This window comes from Mobula hypostoma, chromosome 31, assembly GCF_963921235.1.
Source record: "Mobula hypostoma chromosome 31, sMobHyp1.1, whole genome shotgun sequence".
Taxonomy (NCBI): domain Eukaryota; kingdom Metazoa; phylum Chordata; class Chondrichthyes; order Myliobatiformes; family Myliobatidae; genus Mobula; species Mobula hypostoma.
Genome location: NC_086127.1, coordinates 9,021,824 through 9,046,078, shown reverse-complemented (window position 1 = coordinate 9,046,078; position 24,255 = coordinate 9,021,824). Strand labels below are relative to the sequence as shown.

At 51.1% G+C, this 24,255-nt stretch overlaps 2 protein-coding genes across 3 annotated transcripts in view; one reads left to right on the top strand and one right to left on the bottom strand.

Annotated features, from left to right (window-relative positions):
* Positions 1-984: 984 nt before the first annotated feature.
* Positions 985-15,089, bottom strand: LOC134339910 (transmembrane protein 222-like). The gene is made up of 6 exons (XM_063036696.1): positions 14,936-15,089; positions 13,628-13,712; positions 13,488-13,519; positions 3,344-3,440; positions 2,478-2,608; positions 985-1,894 (listed from the first exon to the last, which is right to left on the bottom strand). Exons 1-6 carry the CDS (start codon positions 15,010-15,012, stop codon positions 1,807-1,809), a joined length of 510 nt encoding a protein of 169 aa, XP_062892766.1. The 5' UTR covers positions 15,013-15,089; the 3' UTR covers positions 985-1,806.
* The window catches only part of nop2 (NOP2 nucleolar protein homolog (yeast)), a 58,247-nt gene continuing 49,013 nt past the window's right edge, over positions 15,022-24,255 (top strand). The window contains exon 1 of one of the 2 annotated variants that reach the window (XM_063036694.1): positions 15,022-15,131. The gene's annotated coding sequence lies outside the window, so the exon portion shown is untranslated. Of the gene's footprint in view, positions 15,153-24,255 lie in introns of both variants that reach the window. The other variant, XM_063036693.1, reaches the window with a different exon arrangement.

The following is a 24,255-nucleotide window of genomic DNA, read 5'->3' as shown; positions in this document are numbered from 1 at the left end:
TACTTCTTTCATAATTTTATATGTTGAATACTGTAAGACACAGGAGCAGAATTAGCCCATTTGGCTCATCGAGTCTGCTCCGCCATTCAATCATGGCTGATCCCTTTCTCCTCCTCCTCAGCCCCACTCCCCGGCCTTCTCCCTGTAACCTTTGATGCCATGTCCAATCATGAACCTTGAATACACCCAAGGAGCTGGCCTCCACAATTGCCTGCAGTAACAAATTCCACACATTCCAGTGGAAGAGAGGCACCTCTTTTTCCCTTATTGAGGGAGGGAGAGGGCCTGTGGTATGTCAAATACTGGGTGAATGAATAGTCTGTGGGGTACTGCAAGTCTGTGTCTTTACTGAAGCTTTGCGTGCTCAGTGGGGGCCGCCGATGCTTTTTTTGCTGGTGGGGGAAGGGGATCGTTGCTTTGCTGCTGCTTACACATGGGAAGGGGGAGCTGCGGGGGGGGGGCTTCAGGGTTCTAACATTTAACTGCCATTCATTCTTTGGGGCACTCCTCTGTTTTCATAGATGGTTGCAAAGAAAAAGAATTTCAGGATGCATATTGTATACATTTCTCTGACATTAAGTGTACCTTTGAAACCTTTGAATAGTCATGGTCCCTTCTCCAGAATGAACCGGGAGCATCTTTCCCTCAAGTTCCGGAGACCAGAACTGTATGCAGGACTCCAGGGGAAGCCTCACCAGTCCTCTGTACAGTTGCAGCGTCACCTCCCTGCACTTAAACTAAATCCCTCGCGCAACGAAGGCCAACATTCTCGATAGCCTAAAAACACCTTCTGGGGAAGCAGAACTGCACACAACACTCCCAGTGGAATTCCATCACAGTTGTGTCCAGTCGTAACACTGTCTTGAGCTCAGTGTGTTATGATCAACAAAGGCAAGTGCGCTGAATGCTTTCTTCGCCAACACGGCCACCACTTTCAGGGTGACCGACAGGTATTCTGCAACCTTATCCTAATTCACATTCCAGTACACTTTTAGTTCTTTTTATTTAGATGTAACCCAGTAAAATAATACAGTTTCCTGTGTGTAAGGAAGGGAGTCCGGCGGATTTGAAGGGGAGAGGCTAAGTGGGGGGGGTGGGTTCTCAGAGTTTGAAAGAAGCGGGGAACGGGGTCCAGGATACAAGGCATGGCAAATGGAGTCCTGGGGAGATTAAAGGGAGTGGGGAAGTGGTGAGTCTGTAGGGAGCAGCGGGTTTTAAAGGTGGCAGAAAACAGGGTTTCCGGGGATTTCAAAGGGCATCCGGAGAGTACAAACAGGGTGGGGGGTGGGGAGTGGGGTCTGGGCCGTTGGGAATTTAAAGGTGAGAGATACCCAGTCCTGGTGAAGATTTCCGGACCTGACATCGTGGGTGGCGGGATTGGGGGCAGGAGGTGGAACGTTGCCGGGGTGGGTGACGATGACGCATATCGTTCCAACAATGGGTTTGGTTCAGGGGGATCCAGAGATTGGAAAAGGGTCGAGTTGAACGTTCGCACCGTTTAACTTTTGCATTAGAGTCTTAATTGTTGGAGTAAAATAAAGGATTGGGCAGAAACCGTCATACCACTGGAGTGGAGACCATACCACCCCGAATGTCCGACGTGTGGTGTGCTCTTTGGGAAAGGGGCAGTGCGGAGATCTCTCTGCGCCGCGCTGGCCGTCAGCCCCCTGCCCCTGGGGCGGGTCCAGTACAGAGCCGTGTATCAGTCGGGAGAGGCGAGCGATGAGCTGGGAGTCACCGGACGGAATGAAGAGAGTCAGGGTGCCGCGGTCCCAGGAGGCCTCCAGTGTTTCCGGCCGTGCTGGATCACCTCAGACTGAAGGCCAGTACGACGGCGAGAGTGACAGTGAGGATCAGCAGGAAGGGCAGCCAGGTACGGAGAAATCCTGAAAAACTGGCGGGGTGGGGGGGAAGAGGTGGTGGAAAGAGAGAGGACAGATATCTGAGACAGCCTGATTCCTTCCCGTCGCTCCCCAAGCGTCCAGACACTGCCAGGAACAGGAGCATTCTGCCAGGCAAGAGGTCAGGCGAGCCACCCGGGTAGAGGCCTGCAAAATCCTCCCCCCTCTTCAAAGGGTGAATGGAATAGCCCAGTGCACATCCAAATTAGGGGCCCCTCGGCGAACGGTACTGACCCCTGCTCCAGGTGAAAACAACAGCCCAGGGGCCACGGGGATGGGGAGCGGGAAACCAGGGCTGATTCGCCTCCTCCCTCCTCCCTCCTCAACCCAGGGGTGGGGAGTGGGAAAAAAATCCAGGGCTGGTTCACCCTCCCCCTCCCATTGAGGAGGGGGAGCAGGAATCCGGGGCTCAATCAGCCCAGGGATGGGGAGCGGCAACACAGGGCTGATTCACCCCCTCGCTCCCCAACCCGGGAATGGAGAATGGGGACACAGGGCTGGCTTAACCCAGCCCTTCCATTCACAGCAGGACTCCAGGGCCCTGCTAACCCTCGGGAACCAGCGGAGAGCACCTACCTGACATAGCGACCGTGCACCAGCATCAGGAAGCAGAGCTTCACCATGTTCCAGGAGGTCTTGTTTTCGTATCGCATCAGGTTCAGGGCCATGGCCACGTGGGAGTGGCAGTTATCGCAGCACAGGTTGTGCTGGAAGAGGAAGCAAGCCGTTACCACCAGCCAGAAACAGCACAGCACACCCCAGACCAGGGTACCATCGACCTGCAGGCTGCTCTCACGGCCCCGACAACAGCGGAGGGGTGTCGGAAATATAGACCATTCTGATACCCACAGACAGTCCCATAGTGGCAAAGGGGCAGTGGGAGGTGGGGGGCAGCCGGACCCCGAGCAGAATTCCAGCAGGATCCTGAGGAGAACTGAAGGAGTGGGTAAGTAGGACCCTGCTGATACCCACAGTCTGTCCCATAGTAGTGGAGGGGCAGCCAGACCCCGAGGAGAATTCCCACCCTCTGGACAAGAGGAGACAGGGACCCTGGAGACACAGTAGTCGCATCCGTGCATGGAGTGGCAACGGGAACTTCTGGACACTGACCAGCCCAAAGGGAGGGAGAGGAGAATGCTCCCTGGGTCGATGGGACACTGGAAGCATCATGCTAGCCCCCGGGTGGGTAGGAGGTCCCCGTATAGAGCCCTAGTCCCATGGCAGAGAGACACTGCGGCCCTGCGAATGCACCCTGCCCTCTGGGGGCGTATCAGGAACGTGGAACGATGCCCAGTAATTAGGAGGGGCAGTGGGACCCTGCGGGAACACCCTAGTCCCAGATCAGAGGGAGAACGGGACCCCGCAGACAACCTGGTCCCTGAACAGACGGACAGCAGGAGAGTCCTTGTCAACCGGGGGGGGGGGGGGGGGAGCGAACAGACCATCCGATGCTTGTACTCCTCGGACGCCTCCAGCACACCCGTGTCCCAGGGGTTTGATCCCATGGCGTAAACCTTGGCGGGGTCCAGCTGCCAGTACCTGCAGGCAACGAGACGTCCCACACCAGTAATCAGACACTAACAAGAAGCTTGCTGCCTGTCAGCAGGGGGCAAGGCATGGCACCTACCACACACACACACACACACACACACACACACACACACACACACACACAGTCACTGTATACGGTCCCATCGCCCCGTGTACACATATACACACACACAGTCACTGTATACCATCCCATCGCCCCGTGTAAACATACACACACACAGAGACGCATTCACAGTCACTATATACCGTCCCATCGCCCCGTGTGCACGTACGTACGTATATACACACACACACACTCACTGTATACCATCCCATCGCCCCGTGTAAACATACACACACAGAGTCACTGTATACCATCCCATCACCCCATGTACATGTATACACACACACACACAGTCACTGTATACCGTCCCATCGCCCCGTGTACACGTACGTACGCATATACACACACTCACTGTATACCATCCCATCGCCCCGTGTAAACATACACACACACACACACACACACAGTCACTGTATACCATCTCATCACCCCATGTACACGTACACACACACACACACACACACAGTAACTGTATACCGTTCCATCGCCCTGTGTACACACACAGTCACTGTATACCGTCCCATCGCCCTGTGTACATGTGTATACACATACACACAGGGACACACTCACAGTCACTTTATACCATCCCATCACCCCATGTACACGTACACACACACACAGAGTCACTGTATACCGTCCCATCGGCCTGTGTACACGTACACACACACATACAGAGTCACTGTATACCGTCCCATCGCCCCGTGTACACGTACGTACGCATATACACACACTCACTGTATACCATCCCATCGCCCCGTGTAAACATACACACACACACACAGTCACTGTATACCATCTCATCACCCCATGTACACGTACACACACACACACACACACAGTAACTGTATACCGTTCCATCGCCCTGTGTACACACACAGTCACTGTATACCGTCCCATCGCCCTGTGTACATGTGTATACACATACACACAGGGACACACTCACAGTCACTTTATACCATCCCATCACCCCATGTACACGTACACACACACACAGAGTCACTGTATACCGTCCCATCGGCCTGTGTACACGTACACACACACATACAGAGTCACTGTATACCGTCCCATCGTCCCATGTAAACGTGTACACACACACACACACACAGTAACTGTATACCGTCCCATCGCCCCGTGTACATGTACACACACACAGTAACTGTATACCGTCCCATCGCCCTGTGTACACGTACACACACACATACAGAGTCACTGTATACCATCCCATCGTCCCATGTAAACGTGTACACACACACACACACACACACACAGTAACTGTATACCGTCCCATCGCCCCGTGTACATGTACACACACACAGTAACTGTATACCGTCCCATCGCCCTGTGTACACGTACACACACACATACAGAGTCACTGTATACCATCCCATCGTCCCATGTAAACGTGTACACACACACACACAGTAACTGTATACCGTCCCATCGCCCCGTGTACATGTACACACACACAGTAACTGTATACCGTCCCATCGCCCTGTGTACACGTACACACACACACATACAGAGTCACTGTATACCATCCCATCGTCCCATGTAAACGTGTACACACACACACACACACACAGTAACTGTATACCGTCCCATCGCCCTGTGTAGACGTACACACACACAGTCACTGTATACCGTCCCATCGCCCTGTGTACACGTACACACACACACATACAGAGTCACTGTATACCATCCCATCGTCCCATGTAAACGTGTACACACACACACACACACACAGTAACTGTATACCGTCCCATCGCCCTGTGTAGACGTACACACACACAGTCACTGTATACCGTCCCATCGCACCATGTAAACGTGTATACACACACACACACACACACACACAGTAACTGTATACCGTTCCGTCGCCCTGTGTACACGTACACACACACAGTCACTGTATACTGTCCCATCGCCCTGTGTACATGTGTATACACATACACACAGGGACACACTCACAGTCACTTTATACCATCCCATCACCCCATGTACACGTACACACACACAGAGTCACTGTATACCATCCCATCGGCCTGTGTACACGTACACACACACATACAGAGTCACTGTATACCGTCCCATCGCCCCATGTAAACGTGTACACACACACACACAGTAACTGTATACCGTCCCATCGCCCCGTGTACATGTACACACACAGTCACTGTATACCATCCCATCGCCCCATGTACACGTACACACACACACAGAGTCACTGTATACCATCCCATCGCCCCGTGTACATGTACACACACACAGTCACTGTATACCGTCCCATCGTCCTGTGTACACATACACAGTCACTGTATACCGTCCCATCGCCCTGTGTACACATACACAGTCACTGTATACCGTCCCATCGCCCTGTGTACACACACACAGTCACTGTATACTGTCCCATCGCCCTGTCTACATGTGTATACACATACACACAGGGACACACTCACAGTCACTTTATACCATCCCATCGCCCCGTGTACACGTATATATACCCACGCAGTCACTGTATACCGTCCCATCACCCTGTGTACACGTGCACGTACACACACACACATACACACAGTCACTGTATACCGTCCCATAGCCCCATGTACACGTACACACACATATACACACACAGTCACTGTACACCATCCCATCACCCCAGGTACACGTATACACACACACACACACACACACACACACACACAGTCACTGTATACCGTCCCATCGTCCGTGTACACGTATACACACACACACACACAGTCACTGTATACCGTCCCATCGTCCGTGTACACGTATACACACACACACACACAGTCACTGTATACCGTCCCATCGTCCCGTGTACACGTATGTACGTACATACATACACACACAGAATCTCTGTTCACAAACAAGAGACAATCTGCATCTGCAGATGCTGGAAATCCGAGCAACACACACAAAATGCTGGAGCAACTCAGCAGGTCAGGCAGCATCTGTGGAAAAGAGTAAACAGCCGACATTTTGGGCCGAGACCCTTCGTCAGGACTGCAGAAAAAAAGCTGATGAGTAGATTTGAAAAGTGGGGGGAGGGGAAAGAGAGAAACACAAGGTGAGAGGTGAAACCTGGAGGGGGAGGGATGAAGTAAAGAGCTCGGAAGTTGATTGGTGAGGTGAGATGAGATGAGAGAAGAAAAAAGGGATGGGAAATGGAGGTGTGTGGGGGGGGGAGGGAGGTCGGGAGGCATTACTGTAAGTTTGAGAAATCGATGTTCATGCCATCAGGTTGGAGGCTAAGCAAACAGAATATAAGGTGCTGTTCCTCCATACTCTGTGGGCTTATCCTAACACTGAAGGCAGCCATGGATGTACATATGGGAATGGGAAGTGGAATTAAAATGAGTGGCCACTGGGAGAACCTGCTTGTTCTGGCAGATTCTGCCCAATCGACACCGGGCCACGCTGATATACAGGAGGCCACACCAGGAGGACCGGGCACAGTTTATGACTCCAACAGACTCACCTGGAAGAACTGTTTGGGGCCTGAAAGGTAGTGATGGAGGTGGCGCAGAGGCAGGTGTAGAAGTTGTTCCGCTTGCAAGGATAAGGGCCAGTAAGGAGATCGGTGGGGAGGGATGAATGGACAAGGGAGTCGCATAGAGAGTGATCCCTGTGGAAAGCAGAAAGTGGAAGGCAGGAAAAGTTGATTGGTGAGATGGAGGGATCCTGTTGGAGATGGCAGAAGTTTTGGAGAATTACGTGCTGGACGAGGATGGTAGGTGAGGACAGGAGGAACCCTATCCATGATAGGGTGGGAGAGGATGGGGTAAGAATAGACGTGCCTGAAATGTAAGAGATGTGGTTAAGGGCAGCGCTTATGGAGAAAGGGAAGACCCTTCTTTGAAAAAGGAGAACATCTCCTTCATTCTAGAAAGAAAACCCTTATCCTGAGAGCAGATCTAGCAGAGGTGGAGGAATCCAGAGAAGGGGTAGCAGGGTGGGACGAGGTGTAGTCCAGGTAGCTGTGAGAGTCTGTGGCTTTGACATCAGAGGATAAGATTCTCCAGAGACAGAGACAGTGAGTCCCGTCACCACACACACAGTCTCTGTATAGCGTCCCGTCACCACACAATCTCTGTATACTGCCCTATCACCACATGCACACAGTCTCTGTATACCATCCCGTCAACACTCACACAGTCTCTGTATCACCGACCCGTCACCACACACAGTCTCTGTATACCATCCTGTTACCACACACAATCTCTTTATACCATCCCGTCACCACACACACAGTCTCTGTATACCGTCCCGTCACCACACACACAGTCTCTGTATACCGTCCCGTCAACACTCACACAGTCTCTGTATACCGTCCCGTCACCACACACACATTCGCTGTATACCGTCCTGTCACCACACACACTGTCTCTGTATACCGTCCCGTCACCACACACACAGTCTCCGTAAAGCATCCCATCACCACAGAAACATTCTCTGTATACCGTCCTGTCACCACACACAGAGTCTTTGTATAACGAACCCATCACCACACACACACACACACACACTATCTGAACACACCTGGCTGTCACTCTGTACAGACACGTACAGACACGCACGCACACACACAGTCTTGGTTTCCTGTCCCAATAGAACAGACCCACATACACAGACTCTGTATAGTGTCCCGTCACCAAACACAATGTCTCTGTATACTGTCCAGTCATCACACACACAGTCTCTGTATACCATCCCAACACAACACACAGTCTCTTTATAGCGTCCCATCACCACACACCAAATCTGTTTACCATCCCGTCAGCACACACACACTATCTAAACACATTTGGCTATCACTCTGCACAGACACATACACAGAGTCTCGGTTTCGCGTGCCAATAGAACAGACCCACATACACAGACTCCGTATAAGGTCCCGTCACCACACCCACACACAGAGTCTCTGTATAACGTCCCGTCACCACACAGTCTCTGCATACATAGAAACATAGAAAACCTACAGCACAATACAGGCCCTTTGGCCCTCAAAGTTGTGCTGAACATGTCCCTACCTTAGAAATTACTAGGCTTTACCTATCGCCCTCCATTTTACTAAGCTCGATGTACCTATCCAAAAGTCTCATACCCTATTGTATCTGCCTCCACCAGCATTGCCGGCAGCCCATTCCACGCACTCACCACTCTCTGAGTAAAAAACTTACCCCTGACATCTCCTCTGTACCTACTCCCCAGCACCTTAAACCTGTGTCCTCTTGTGACAACCATTTCAGCCCTGGAAAAAATTCTCTGATTATCCACACGATCAATGCCTCTCATCATCTTATACACCTCTATCAGGTCACCTCTCATCCTCCATCGCTCCAAGGTGAAGAGGCTGAGTTCACTTAACCTATTCTCATAAGGCATGCTCCCCAATCCAGGCAACATCCTTGTAAATCTCCTCTGCACCCTTTCTATGGTTTCCACATCCTTCCTGTGTGAGGCGACCAGAACTGAGCACAGTACTCCAAGTGGGCTCTGACCAGGATCCTACACAGCTGCAACATTACCTCTCGGCTCATAAATTCATTTCCACCATTGATGAAGACCAATGCACCATAACCACAGAGTCAACTTGCGTAGCTGCTTTGAGCATCCAATAGACTCGGACCCCAAGATCCCTCTGATCCTCCACACTGCCAAGAGTCTTACCATTAATACTATATTAATGGTTTGATGTTGTCATTTAAAGTTAAACTGGACAGCTATATGGACAGGAAAGGAATGGAGGGTTATGGGCTGAGTGCAGGTCGGTGGGACTAGGTGAGAGTAAGAGTTCGGCACGGACTAGAAGGGCCGAGGTGGCCTGTTTCCGTGCTGTAATTGTTATATGGTAATATTCTACCATCATATTTGACCCATCATAATGAACCACTTCACACTTATCTGGGTTGAACTCCATCTGCCACTTCTCAGCCCAGTTTGGCATCCTTTCAATGTCCCGCTGTAACCTCTGACAGCCCTCCACACTATCCACAACACCCCCAACCTTTGTGTCATCAGCAAATTTACTAACCCACCCCTTCACTTCCTCATCTAGATCATTTATAAAAATCACAAAGAGCAGGGGTCCCAGAACAAATCCCTGAGGCACACCACTGGTCACCGGCCTCCATGCAGAATATGACCTGTCTACGACCACTCTTTGCCTTCTGTGGACAAGCCAGTTCTGGATCCACAAAGCAATGTCCCCTTGGACCCCATGCCTCCTTTATTTCTCAATAAGCCTCGCATGGGGTACCTTATCAAATGCCTTGCTGAAATCCATATACACTATATCGACTGCTCTTCCTTCATCAATGTGTTTAGTCACATCCTCAAAAAATTCAATCAGGCTCGTAAGGCACGACCTGCCCTTGACAAAGCCATGCTGACTACTCCTAATCATATTGTACCTCTGCAAATGTTCATAAATCCTGCCTCTCAGGATCTTCTCCAACAACTTACCAACCACTGAGGTAAGACTCACTGGTCTATAATTTCCTGGGCTATCTCTACTCCCTTTCTTGAATAAGGGAACAACATCTGCAACCCTCCAATCCTCTGGAACCTCTCCCGTCCCATTGATGATGTAAAGATCATCGCCAGAGGCTCAGCAATCTCCTCCCTCGCCTCCCACAGTAGCCTGGGGCACATCTCGTCAGGTCCCGGCGACTTATCCAACTTGATGCTTTCCAAAAGCTCCAACACATCCTCTTTCTTAATATCTACATGCTCAAGCTTTTCAGTCTGCTGCAAGTCATCACTACAATCACCAAGATCCTTTTCCGTAGTGAATACTGAAGTAAAGTATTCATTAAATACCCCTGCTATTTCCTCTGGTTCCATACACACTTTTCCGTTGTCACACTTGATAGGTCCTATTCTCTCACGTCTTATCCTCTTGCTGTTCACATACTTGTAGAATGCCTTGGGGTTTTCCTTGATTCTGCCTGCCAAGGCCTTCTCGTGGCCCCTTCTGGCTCTCCTGATTTCCTTCTTAAGCTCCTTCCTATTAGCCTTATAATCTTCTAGATCTCTAACAGTACCTAGCTCTCTGAACCTTTTGTAAGCTTTTCATTTCTTCTTGACTAGATTCATTACAGCCTTTCTACACCACAGTTCCTGCACCCTACCATAATTTCCCTGTCTCATTGGAACTTACCTATGCAGAACTCCACACAAATATCCCCTGAACATTTGCCGCATTTCTTCTGTACTTTTCCCTGAGAACATCTGTTTCCATTTAAGCTTCCAATTTCCTGTCTGATAGCCTCATAATTCCCCTTACTCCAATTAAATGCTTTTCTAACTTATCTGTTCCTATCTCTCTGCAATGATATTGTAAAGGAGATAGAATTATGACCACTATCTCCAAAATGCTCTCCCACTGAGAGATCTGACACCTGACCACGTCCATTTCTCAATACTAAATCACGTACAGCCTCTCCTCCTGTAGGCTTATCTACATATTAAGTCAAGAAACCTTCCTGAACACACCTAACAAACTCCACCCCATCTAGACCCCTTGCTCTAGGGAGATGCCAATCGATATTTGGGAAATTAAACTCTCCCATCACGACAACTCTGTTATTACTACACCTTTCCAGGATCTGTTTCCCTATCTGCTCCTCAATATCCCTGTTACTATTGGGCGACCTATAAAAAAACACCCAGTAAAGTTATTGACCCCTTCCTGTCCCTAACCTCCACCCACAGAGACTCCATAGACAATCCCTCCATGGCGTCCACCTTTTCTGCAGCCATGACACGATCTCTGATCAACAGTGCCACGCCCCCACCTGTTTTGTCTCCTTCCCTGTCCTTTCTGAAACATCTAAAACCTGGCACTTGAAGTAATCATTCCTGTCCCTGAGCCACCCAAGTCTCTGTAATGGCCACCACATCCTATCTCCAAACACTGATCCACGCTCTAAGCTCATCCGCTTTGTTCACAACACTCCTTGTGTTAAAATAGACACAACTCAAACCTTCGGTCTGATCGCATTCCTTCTCTATCACCTACCTATTCTCCCTCTCGCACTGTCTACAAGCTTTCTCTATTTGTGAGCCAATCTCCTCTTCCCCTGTCTCTTCAGTTCGGTTCCCACCCCCCAACAATTCTAGTTTAAACTCTCCCCAGTAGCCTTAGCAAACCTCCCTACGAGGATATTGGTCTCCCTGGGATTCAAGTGCAACCCGTCCTTCTTGTACAGGTCCCAATGATCCAGAAAGCTGAATCCCTGCTTCCTGTTCCAATCTCTCAGCCACGCATTTATCCTCCACCTCATTCTATTCCTGTTCTCACTGTCACGTGGCACAGGCAGTAATCCAGAGATTACTACCTTTGAGGTCCCGCTTCTCGACTTCGTTCCTAACTTCCTGTACTCTTTTTTCAGGACCTCTTCCTTTTTCTACCTATGTCATTGGTAGCAATATGTACCACAACCTCTGGCTGTTCTCCCTCCCACTGCAGGATATCTTGGACGCGATCTGAAACATCCCAGACCCTGGCACCTAGGAGGCAAACTACCATCCGAGTTTCTTTCCTGCATCCACAGAATCGCCTGTCTGACCCCCTAACTATAGAGTCCCCTATCACTACTGCCTTCCTCTTCCTTTCCCTACCCTTCTGAGCCACAGGGCCAGGTTCTGTGCTGGAGGCATGGCCAATGTCACTTCCCCCAGGTAGGTTGTCCCCCCCAACAGTACTCAAACAGGAGTACCTATTGTTAAGGGGCACAGCCACAGGGGTACTCTCTAGTACCTGACTCTTACCCGTCCCCCTCCTGACCATGACCACTTGTCTCCCATGCACTGGTGTGACTACCTGCCTATAACTCCTATCTATCACCTCCTCGTTCTCCCTGACCAGGCGAAGGTCATCGAGGTGCATCTCCAGTTCCCTAACTCGGTCCCTTAGGAGCTGCAGCTCGACACACCTGGTGCAGATACGGCCGTCTGGGAGGCTGGGAGACTCCAGGATGTCCCAAATCTGACACTGAGCACAGAAAACTGGCCTCACACACATACTTCCTCCATTCTGCAACTAACACCGGTAAACCTACCTCGCTTTGACCCGTTACTGCCTAAGCCCGTTGAGCCAAAGTCCTATCACTCTGCTGCCCGCTGGATATGGCGGTCTTCTTTTTAAACCTTAAGCGCTCTACTGGCTGACGTCATGGGCCTGCGCAATCTTGCCTCTCTTTTACCCCGAGTGGTAAAAACTGCCTTGGCTCCGAAAATCAGCCATCACCACACACACATTCGCTGTATACCGTCCCATCACCATACACACAGTCTCTGTATACCGTCCCGCCACCATACACACAGTCTCTGTATACCGTCCCATCACCACAAACACAGTCTCTGTATACCATCCCATCACCATACACACAGTCTGTATACCGTCCCGTCACAAACACAGTCTCTGTATACCATCCCGCCACCATACACACAGTCTCTGTATACTGTCCCGTCACAAACACAGTCTCTGTATACTGTCCCATCACCACAAACACAGTCTCTGTATACCATCCCGTCACCATACACACAGTCTCTGTATACCGTCCTGCCACCATACACACAGTCTCTATATACCGTCCCGCCACCATACACACAGTCTCTGTATACCGTCCCGCCACCATACACACAGTCTCTGTATACCGTCCCATCACAAACACAGTCTCTGTATACCGTCCCATCACCACAAACACAGTCTCTGTATAACGTCCCGTCACCACAAACACAGTCTCTGTATACCGTCCCATCACCACAGAAACATTCTCTGTATACCATCCCGTCACCACACACACAGTCTCTGTACACCGTCCCGTCAGCGCGTACACAGACTGTCTGAACACACCTAGCTGCCACTCTGTACAGACACACACTGACGACCCGCAGAGTTCACTCACTTGGTTGGGCTGCCGAACGCCATGTTGTCCTCCTGCAAGGAGAAATGTGAGGGGTGAGTGCAATCCCACACTGGGACCCCGAGCCGAGGACCGAACGCATAAACAAGCACGCTCAGGCGGGATCCACCACAGATACTCACAGAGACGTAGTAGGGTCCCGCAAAGTCACGGATGATGCCAGAGAGGGTGCAGATTCCCATGTGCCCAATAAAGGGGAAGATCCAACTGTAGAGAGGGATGAGCAGACAGTGAGTGAGAGAGGGAGAGGGGAGGAGGGAGTTGAGGAGGACATATGAGTGGTCAGAGACGAGGTGAAGTCGAATTGGGGGGGTGGGTCTACGCTCTGGTCGTACCCACAATATCACAGGGTGGGGAGGGGCGACTTCAGGGGTCAGGATGAGGCCGGGCCAGGGGCTTGAAGAGAGGCCGTGGGGCTGAGGCCGAGGCTCGTCCTCACAACAGCACGGACACGGGATAGGGATGGGGCAGGGGCTTGCTGGGATGGAGAAGCCCAGGCCAGGATTCGGGGAATGAGGTGAGCGGTTTTGATAGAGTGGAGCTTTCTGACTGGCTGCATCACTGTCTGGTATTTGGGGGTGGGGTCTACTGCACAGGACTGAAAGAAGCTAGAGAAAGTTGTAAAGTTAGTCAGCTCCATCTCGCCCACTAGTCTCCGTAGATCCAAGACATCTTGAAGGAGCAGCGTCTGAGAAAGGTGGCCTTCATTATTAAAGACCCCTGTCATCATCAGGGACATGCCCTCCTCTCATTGCTACCATCTGAAAGGAGGTACAGAAGCCTGAAGGCACACACTCAACAATTCAGGAACAGCTTCTTCCCCTCTGCCTTACGATTTCTAAATAGATTTTCAACCCATGAACACTACCGATTTTTATTTATTTCTGTTATCTTTACACTACGTATCTTAACTTAACTATTTAATTTACATATTTATACACGGTATACGTTTATATGTACCTCAGTTTATTTCTCTATATTTATGATGCACTGTACTGATACCACAGAGGTAACAAATTTATTAAACCTGATTCTGTTTGGCACTGACGTCGCTCAACACTGGAGACACCACCGGTATGGTGAGGGGTCTGTCCAGGGGAGAGGGGAGGTCGGGGTCAGGGGCTGGATTGAGGTGCCGGACAGGGGAGGCGAGGTCAGGGTTTAAGGGAGGGGTCAGGGTTCAAGGGGAGTGGTGCGGTCGGGGGTCATGAGCTGGACCGAGTCGTCCGGCCAGGGTTTCAGGGACGGAGGGGGTGAGTGGGGTCAGGGGTCAGGGCTCAGGGTTTAACAGAGGGGACGAAGTGGGGTCAGGGTTAAGGGTCGGGGGTCAGGGTCTGGACTGAGGTGGAAGTTGAGTTGAAGCTGCTCATGGTGACAGCGCGGGTCGGATAAGGGCCGGGGCCCGGGGCCCAGGAGCGACTGGCACTCACGACAGCACGGGAATGGGAGTCCACACCAAGCTGTGCGGGAACCGCTGCCGCTCCGGGTCCGGCTCCATCCGCTTCATCGCCGCCGCCTCCGCCCACAGCGCCCCACTTCCGGGTCACCGCTGGCCGACGGCCTCCAATGCCCCACTTCCGGGTGAACGACGTCACGTCCGGCCTAGTTCGGCAGCGTGGAGACCTGGTGAGTGAGTGAGTGAGTGAGGTGAGTTTGTTATTGAGGGTCGGAGGGAGGGAGATTGTTAATGAGGGAGGGATGGAGGGAGATTGTTAATGAGGGTCGGAGGGAGGGAGATTGTTAATGAGGGAGGGATGGAGGGAGATTGTTATTGAGGGTCGGAGGGAGGGAGATTGTTAATGAGGGTCGGAGGGAGGGAGATTGTTAATGAGGGTCGGAGGGAGGGAGATTGTTAATGAGGGAGGGATGGAGGGAGATTGTTAATGAGGGTCGGAGGGAGGGAGATTGTTAATGAGGGAGGGATGGAGGGAGATTGTTATTGAGGGAGGGAGGTGATGGGAGGGAGATTGTTAATGAGGGTCGGAGGGAGGGAGATTGTTAATGAGGGTCGGAGGGAGGGAGATTGTTAATGAGGGATGGAGGGAGGGAGATTGTTAATGAGGGTCGGAGGGAGGGAGATTGTTAATGAGGGAGGGATGGAGGGAGATTGTTAATGAGGGAGGTAGGTGATGGGAGGGAGATTGTTATTGAGGGTCGGAGGGAGGGAGATTGTTAATGAGGGTCGGAGGGAGGGAGATTGTTAATGAGGGAGGTAGGTGATGGGAGGGAGATTGTTATTGAGGGTCGGAGGGAGGGAGATTGTTATTGAGGGAGGGAGGTGATGGGAGGGAGATTGAACTGAGGGTCGGAGGGAGGGAGATTCTTAATGAGGGTCGGAGGGAGGGAGATTGTTAATGAGGGTCGGAGGAAGGGAGATTGTTAATGAGGGATGGAGGGAGGGAGATTGTTACTGAGGGTCGGAGGGAGGGAGATTGTTAATGAGGGATGGAGGAAGGGAGATTGTTAATGAGGGTCGGAGGGAGGGAGATTGTTAATGAGGGAGGGAGGTGATGGGAGGGAGATTGTTATTGAGGGTCGGAGGGAGGGAGATTGTTAATGAGGGTCGGAGGGAGGGAGATTGTTAATGAGGGAGGTAGGTGATGGGAGGGAGATTGTTATTGAGGGTCGGAGGGAGGGAGATTGTTATTGAGGGAGGGAGGTGATGGGAGGGAGATTGGTACTGAGGGTCAGAGGGAGGGAGATTGTTAATGAGGGTCGGAGGGAGGGAGATTGTTAATGAGGGATGGAGGGAGGGAGATTGTTAATGAGGGTCGGAGGGAGGGAGATTGTTAATGAGGGAGGGAGGTGATGGGAGGGAGATTGTTATTGAGGGTCGGAGGGAGGGAGATTGTTAATGAGGGTCGGAGGGAGGGAGATTGTTAATGAGGGAGGTAGGTGATGGGAGGGAGATTGTTATTGAGGGTCGGAGGGAGGGAGGTGATGGGAGGGAGATTGGTACTGAGGGTCGGAGGGAGGGAGATTCTTAATGAGGGTCGGAGGGAGGGAGATTGTTAATGAGGGTCGGAGGAAGGGAGATTGTTAATGAGGGAGGGATGGAGGAAGATTGTTAATGAGGGATGGAGGGAGGGAGATTGTTACTGAGGGTCGGAGGGAGGGAGATTGTTAATGAGGGATGGAGGGAGGGAGATTGTTAATGAGGGTCGGAGGGAGGGAGATTGTTAATGAGGGATGGAGGGAGGGAGATTGTTACTGAGGGTCGGAGGGAGGGAGATTGTTAATGAGGGATGGAGGGAGGGAGATTGTTAATGAGGGTCGGAGGGAGGGAGATTTTTAATGAGGGAGGGATGGAGGGAGGGAGGTGATCGGGAGGGCGATTGTTATTGAGTGAGGGAGGAAAAGCTGAGTCGAGATGGATGGGTGAGCAGGGAAGGGAATGAAGGGTGAGCCGAGGGTGATTAGGTTGGGGTGTTAATGTCGTGAGTGGGGAAGAGGAGGGAGTGAGGGTGAGTGAAGGAGGTAACGTGAGGGGAAGGCGACGGAGGGAATAAGGTGGAAGGGAGGAGTACTTGAAACTGGGGAGAGAGCGTGGTGTGGGGTGGAGGGTGGGAGGGGAGGGAGAGCAGTTGTTCATGTGAAAGAGGGATGGATGGCTGAGGTGGTGGAGAGTGGGAAGAGGTAGATAATTAATTGATCCCAGAGGATATTACAGTGTCATAGCAGTGTTACAAGTGCACAGATATAAATATTAGAAGTGAAGTACAAAAGAATAAAAAAAAGTTACCTCTAACAGGAGGGAAAGAGTCATCACCTCCCCAGCTATAGGTTGATGCATTATAAAGCCTAATGGCTGAGGGCAAGAATGACCTCATACTGCGCTGTTTGGAGCAGCACAGTTGTCTCAGTTTATTACTAGAAGTGTTCCTCTGTTCAGCCAAAGTGGCATGCAGAAGGTGGGAAACATTGTCTAGAATTACCAGGTTTTCCATAGGGTCCTTTGTTCTACCACAGTGTGTCCAGTTTGACTTCTATTACAGAGCCAGTCTTTCTAATCAGTTTATTGAGCCTGTTGGCATCACCCGTGTTGGTGCCATTGCCCCAGCACACCACCACAAAGAAGATTGGACTGGTGACAACAGACTGGTAGAACATGTGAAGGAGAGGCCTGCAAACTCCTAAGGACCTCAATCTCCTCAGGAAGTAGAGGTGACTCTGGCCCTTCTTGTACTCTGTGTTGGTTTCCACTCACGTCTGTCACGTAGGTGCACCCCCCCACCACCACCACCATCACCTCCCCAGGTACGTGGAGGAAGAATGCGGTTATGTGAGCAAGAGGGGGGAATGAGGGAAAGTAGGCGAGGGAGAGGAGCAAGGGAAGGTGGGGAGAGGTGTGTGTGGTGTTTGGGCAAAAGTTTAGAGGGATTTTGGGCAAATGCTAGTAAATGGGATTGGATGGGAGTCCAGGCTAGCATTGAAGAGTGGGGCAGTCGAGGCTTTTTCTGTGCTGCACGACTCTGTTGCACGTGGCTGTGCTTCCTCCCTTCTCTTTCCCAACCCTCCACCCACCTACACGAATCTCACGGTGGCCCTTCCTCAAAAATTCTCCCCTCTTAGCCAGAGGGTGGTGTATCTGTGGAAGTCATTATACAGGCGCAGTGCAGGGCAGGTCATTGGGTATCCAATTGTTTAAAGGGGAGGTTGATAGAGTCTTAATTAGGAAGGGTGTCAAAGATTTGGAATGAAGGGGTTGCAAGTCACTGGGTGCACTTAAGGCAGAGGTAGATAGGTTCTTGATTAGCCAGGGCATCAAAGGGTATGGGGGGAAGGCAGGAGAGTGGTGATGACTGGAGAATTGGATCAGCCCATGATTGAATGGCAGGAGCAGGCTCGATGGGCCAAATGTCCTACTTCTGCTCCTGTAGCTTACAGTCTGATTACGGGCAGAAGGCAGGAGAATGGGGCTGAGGGGGCAAATAAATCAGCTGAAATTGATAATGCCTCATGGTCTGACATTGTCATTAACCCCCTCCTCCCTGATTCTCCTGATCTAGTAATGGGGGAGGGGTGGAGAGGATATTTACGGTCTCCAATTCACCCCCCCCCCACTCCACCTATGTGTGGGTGTTGAGGAAATTGGAGCCCCCGGGGAGTTCGGGGGGGGGGCGGGGGCGGGGAGCCCCATGCGGTCACAGGAAGAGTGGGTAGACTCTACGCAGGCGGCGCCCTCAGGTCAGATTTGAGCCGAGAGTGAGCGTCAGTTCTGGGGCGACGTGGTTTGCAGTGTCGGCCAGGTTCGATCCCCGCCACCGGGGATGCCCGTCGGTAGCTTGTGCTTTCTCTCGCCGTGGCCGCGCCGGTTTGCTCTGGGTTCCTCCCGTGGCCCCAGGTCCCACCGGTGAACCGGGCTCGGATCGCCGGGCAGTGCGGCTCAAGGGGCCAGCTGGGTCTGTCCCGCGCGGCGGCTTGGTAAGTGAAAGACCTGTGAGGACCACGTAGAATGGGCCCATCTTGCAGGCTGATGCCGAGAAGGAGGAACTTTAGATGGATGGACAAGTCCCTGGGGTTGGACGGGATATGCCCCAGGTTTCCACGGGGAGTTGGTGGGGTGGGGGGTGTGTGGGGGAGATTGCGGTACCTTTGCCCCCTCACTGGCCTGGCCACAGGAGTCGTATAAGAGGATTGAAGGGTGGTAAATGCTCGTCCTTTGGTCAGGAAAGGTAGTAAGGAGAGCCCTGGGAATGCGACGCCAGTCAGAGCCGTGCCAGCGATGGGCAAACTATTGGCGAGGATTCTTGGAGAGAGTGGTGGGTGGCCTCCATCTGTCTCGAAGGACGATGGGTGATGATCATCATGACCTGGGTGGAAGGTACGGAGATCCTGAGATGCCCCAGTCTCAGTTGAAAGCTGAAAGTGAGCGTGACAAGCACTACCCAGAACACTACCACACTAGACGTGTCACAGCAGCCATTTAGGGAGACTATTTATGAGCATTTGGACAATCATCGTCTGGTTAGGGATAGTCAGCGTGGCTTCTCAAGGGGTAAGGTATGATCCTGATTAAATTTTTTGAGGGAGTTGCAAAACAAACTGACGACGGCAGGGCAGTGGATGTGGTGTGTGGATCTGGGCAAGGCGTTTGACAGTGCCCATACACAAAGCCAGGATGCGTGACAGCCAGGAAACGTGGCTGTGCATTGAGAATTGGCTTGCACACAGAAGGCAGAGGTATTCTGTCATGAGGGCAGTGACCTGTAGTTTTCTGCAGGGATCTGTTCTGAGACCCCTGCTATTTGGGATTTGTTTCATATATGTAAAACCATATATCAATTACAGCACAGAAATAGGCCATCTTGGCCCTTCTAGTCCATGCCAAACTCTTAATCCCACCTAGTCCCACCGACCTGCACTCAGCCCATAACCCTCCATTCCTTTCCTGTCCGTTATAATTGTCCAATTTAACTTTAAACGACAACATCGAACTTGCCTCAACCATTTCTGCTGGAAGCTCGTTCCACACAGCTACCACTCTCTGAGTAAAGGAGTTCCCCCTCATGTTACCCCTAAACTTTTGCCCTTTAACTCTCAACTCATGTCCTCTTGTTTGAATCTCCCCCACTCTCAATGGAAAAAGCCTATCCACGTCAACTCTATCTATCTCCCTCATAATTGTAAATACCTCTTATCAAGTCCCCCCTCAATCTTCTACTATAAACGACTTGCATGAGGTGAGTTGGTGCTTGCGGGTCTCCGATGCTGTGGATGGTGGGGAAGGCTGTGGTAGATCACAGAGACATTGACAGGGTGCAGAGCTGGGCTGAGCTGAGAAGGGGCAGATGGAGTTCAGTCCAGATGACGTGTGAGGCCAGTCGAACTGGAGGGCAGAATAGAGGCCAGGATTCTTGACAGGGTGGAGGGACAGAGGGTTCTTGGGGGGCAAGTCCGACATTGCAGGGCTAACTGTTGGGCTTGTTATGATGCACGGACCGCTTACCTTCGTAAGTCGGGGAACTTCGTTCAAGAGCTGCAAGGTAATGCTGTAAAACCCTGGTTGTGCCACACTTGAGAGAGAGAGAGAGAGAGAGAGAGAGAGAGATAACCTGTGGTATGTCAAATTACTGGGTGAACGAGTAGTTTTTGGGGTACTGCAAGTGTGTGTCTTTATTGATGCTTTGCTGCACCCTTGAGTGCCCGGTGCTTTTTGTTGCTGGGGGAGGGTTATTGCCTTGCTGCTGCTTGTGTGTGGGGGGGGGGCTTTGGGGTCCTAATATTTAACGGTCGTTCATTGTTTGGGGCACTCCTCTGTCTGCGTGGATGTTTGCGAAGAAAAGGAATTTCAGGATGTACGTTGCTTACACTCCTCTGACATTGTGCACCTGTTGGGACTCAGAATATCGTGTTCTGTTCTGGTCACCTCTTGACGGGAAAGATGTTGAAGCTATGGAGCTTGTGCAGAGACTTACGAGGAGTGCTGCCTGGATTAGAGACTTTTGTCTCGTGAGGAAAGGTCAAGTGAGCTGCGGCTGTTCTCTTTCAAGTGGACGAGGACAGGTGGCGCGCAAGACGATAGATAGCGTTGGCAGCTCGAGCGCCTTTCCTCGGATGGAAATAGCTAATACGGGGGTGGGGGGCTAACTTTTAAGGCGTTTGGCAGCAAGGGAGGTTTTGTTTTAACACAGATGGTGGTGAGTGAGTGGAACGTGCTGCCGGGGATGGTGATGGAGGCGGCTGTGTTCATCATCATCATCAGGTGCTGTGCCCAGATTGAGCTTTGACTGTCATGGCCCACACACTGCTGTTTTGGGTCAAGTGGATCAATTCATTGGTATTCATTTCCAGTTCTCTGTCTGCTGTCTCTATTAGTATTTGTCTTTGCCTTCCTTTTGCTTTCTTCCCTTCAATCTTTCTCATAATTACCGTGCATTCTAACTCCGCTTTCCGAATCACACGTCCAATAAAGTTATGTTGCCTTTTCATGTTTGCATACATTATTTCTCTTTTTGTGTTTGCTCTGTTCATGACATCCTCGTTAGATATTCGTTTCATCCATGATATTCTTTGTATCCTCCTCAAAAACCGCATCTCTGCTGCTTCAATTCGTTTCCTCATGTTACTAGATATTGTCCGACATTCTGATCCATATAACATAACTGGATAAAGGTAACATTTCAGTACTCTGAGGCGGGTTGTCATGCCTAGTTTAGTGTTGGTCAGTATAGTCTTCATTCTCGTAAAGGTGTCTTTTGCCATCCCTATTCTTCTTTTGATGTCCATGTCGCACCTGTCATCTGATGTCACCCAGCTTCCTAAGTAGCCAAAGTTCTGTACTTTTTTTATGTCTTCCCTGTTTATTCTCAGCCTGCAGATAGGATTCTCCTTCTTTTTGCAATTGATAGAAAGACCCATTTTTGTAGTTCTTCCTCCGTACTTGCAATTAACAGTGTCATCTGCATATCTGAAATTATTGATGTTTCTGCCACCAACTTTGATTCCCACGATGTCTCTTATTTTTTGAAATATTGTTTCACTGTACACATTAAATAAATCGGGGAAAAACACACACCCTTGCCTTACACCTCGCTTGATTTTCTTAAATTGACTCACTTCCCAATCGATTCTTACAGCGGCAGTTTGTTCCCAGTGCAGATTTCTGATGAGGCAGAGGTCTTTCGAACTTAGATCTAGAGTTTCCTGTAATATGTCCACAGATCCCTGAAAGTTGCCTCACAGGTGGATAGGGTAGTTAAGAAAGCTTATGGGGTGTTAGCTTTTATAAGTCGAGGGATAGAGTTTAAGAGTTGCGATGTAATGATGCAGCTCTATAAAACTCTGGTTAGGCCACACTTGGAGTACTGTGTCCAGTTCTGGTCACCTCACTATAGGAAGGATGTGGAAGCATTGGAAAGGATACAGAAGAGATTTACCAGGATGCTGCCTGGTTTAGAAAGTATGCATTATGATCAGAGATTAAGGGAGCTAGGGCTTTACTCTTTGGAGAGAAGGAGGATGAGAGGAAACAGGACAGAGATGTACAAGATAATAAGAGGAATAGATAGAGTGGACAGCCAGCGCCTCTTCCCCAGGGCCCCACTGCTCAATACAAGGGGACAGGACTTTAAGGTAAGGGGTGGGAAGTTCAAGGGGGATATTAGAGGAAGGTTTTTTACTCAGAGAGTGGTTGGTGCGTGGAATACACTGCCTGAGTCTGTGGTGGAGGCAGATACACTAGTGAAGTTTAAGAGACTACTGGACAGGTATATAGAGGAATTTAAGGTGGAGGCTTATATGGGAGGCAGGGTTTGAGGGTTGGCACAACATTGTGGGCCAAAGGGCCTGTACTGTGCTGTACTGTTCTATGTTCTGTGTTCTATTTCAAATAACTATTGTGCTTCACTTTATCAAATGCATTTGTGTAGTCGATAAAACAAAGGAACAAATCTTTTTGCACTTGAATAGCTCGTTCTGATTGTACCCTTAACATCAGTATTGTGTTTCTTGTCCCTTTTTGTCTTTCACAAAACCGCGTTGTTCTTTACCTATTTCAGCTTGTTTCTTACTTTTAGCCCTTGTCATCAAAATTCTTAGATGTCAGCTGTGTTAGGGAAATGTAAGAGAGCCCTAGATGGGCAGATGGATGAAAGAAACGCCTGGGGTTACGTCGGAGGGAAGCGTTAGATCCATCTTGGTGTATTTTTTTAATTATTTGGAGGTCGACGTCATCGATCACAAGTTGTGTTGCAGTGTTTGTCGGTGTAGCTGGTGGGGCCTCCCTCCCTGTCTCTGCTTGCGTTGAAGCCACTGAGTCTCAGCAGCCCGGCGGTATCATTCGAGCTGTTCAGCCGCGGCGAGAAGAGACTCGATGGGCTGAATGGCCTAATTCCGCTCCTGTGTCTCCTGGTCTTATTTGGGACAAGGCGTAAAGAGCGAAGCTAAATCGAGAAGGTAGCTGGGATTCTGTTCATTTATTTGGCATGTGATGTGCCACTTGGGGGTGGCGGGGTGGAAATGTGTCTCTACCGGGGGGGAGGGGTTAAGTGTGCTCCTTCCCCCCCCCCCCCGCTAGCCTGCGGATCACCCTTGGGCAAGGTGCAACACCTGCTTAGCCCAAACCACCCCACCGATCGCGGCCATGTCAGGCCATGGGAGCAGGTGGTGCAGGTCACAAGTCTTGGTTATGCGATCGCCGGTGCCAGGCAGACGATCTCTGAAGGGTATTGATGATGGCTGGGGGGGGGGTGGTGCGAGGGTCACCCATCTTGTTATGAAGAGAATCGCAAACCACTTCTGCACTGAGTCTGTCCCCTCATGGACTGTCCATCTCCAGCTTTCCCCGTCCTGTCCAAATTTCTCCCTGCCGTTCAGGTGGGTCTTGATACCGTTCCCCGCCTGCTTTCTCTGCCCTTCGGGAGTGTGCTTTGCATCCGCGACCGGGAGTTGTCCAGGGAGTCGGGTGCGCGGACGATGTGCTCGCCCCGCCGCGGTCGGCGTTGGGTCACGAGGGTGGCTGTGGAGCTCACGCCCAGCTCCTCCAGGGTGCTGGAGTTGTAGGCCTGTTCCTCCGGCTAACTCTCCAGGTTTTTAGAGAAGCAGCACGCTGGCCGGCCCTTCTGCCCCAGTGAGCCCAATTGCACCCACAAGCCGACCGGCCCGTGCGTCCGGAACGAACCGGGGCACCTGGAGGAGGCTCACGCGTCTCGCACCGAGCGCAGGCTCTCCCCGGGCAGTGCTGAGGATTGAACCCGGGCTGCTGGGGCCGGCGTGGCGTTACGCGAACCGCCTGCTGCCCACGAGACTG

What these genes read in the sequence shown, in the direction of transcription:
- LOC134339910 (XM_063036696.1), bottom strand. Translation starts at nt 15,012, where the DNA reads ATGAAGCGGATGGAGCCGGACCCGGAGCGGCAGCGGTTCCCGCACAGC. An exon ending in GCGTTCGGCAGCCCAACCAA is followed by an intron (nt 3,441 to 13,487) that starts GTGAGTGAACTC and finishes CGTTGCCTGCAG; the next exon opens with GTACTGGCAGCTGGACCCCG. An exon ending in GTGCACGGTCGCTATGTCAG is followed by an intron (nt 1,895 to 2,477) that starts GTAGGTGCTCTC and finishes CCACCCCGCCAG; the next exon opens with TTTTTCAGGATTTCTCCGTA.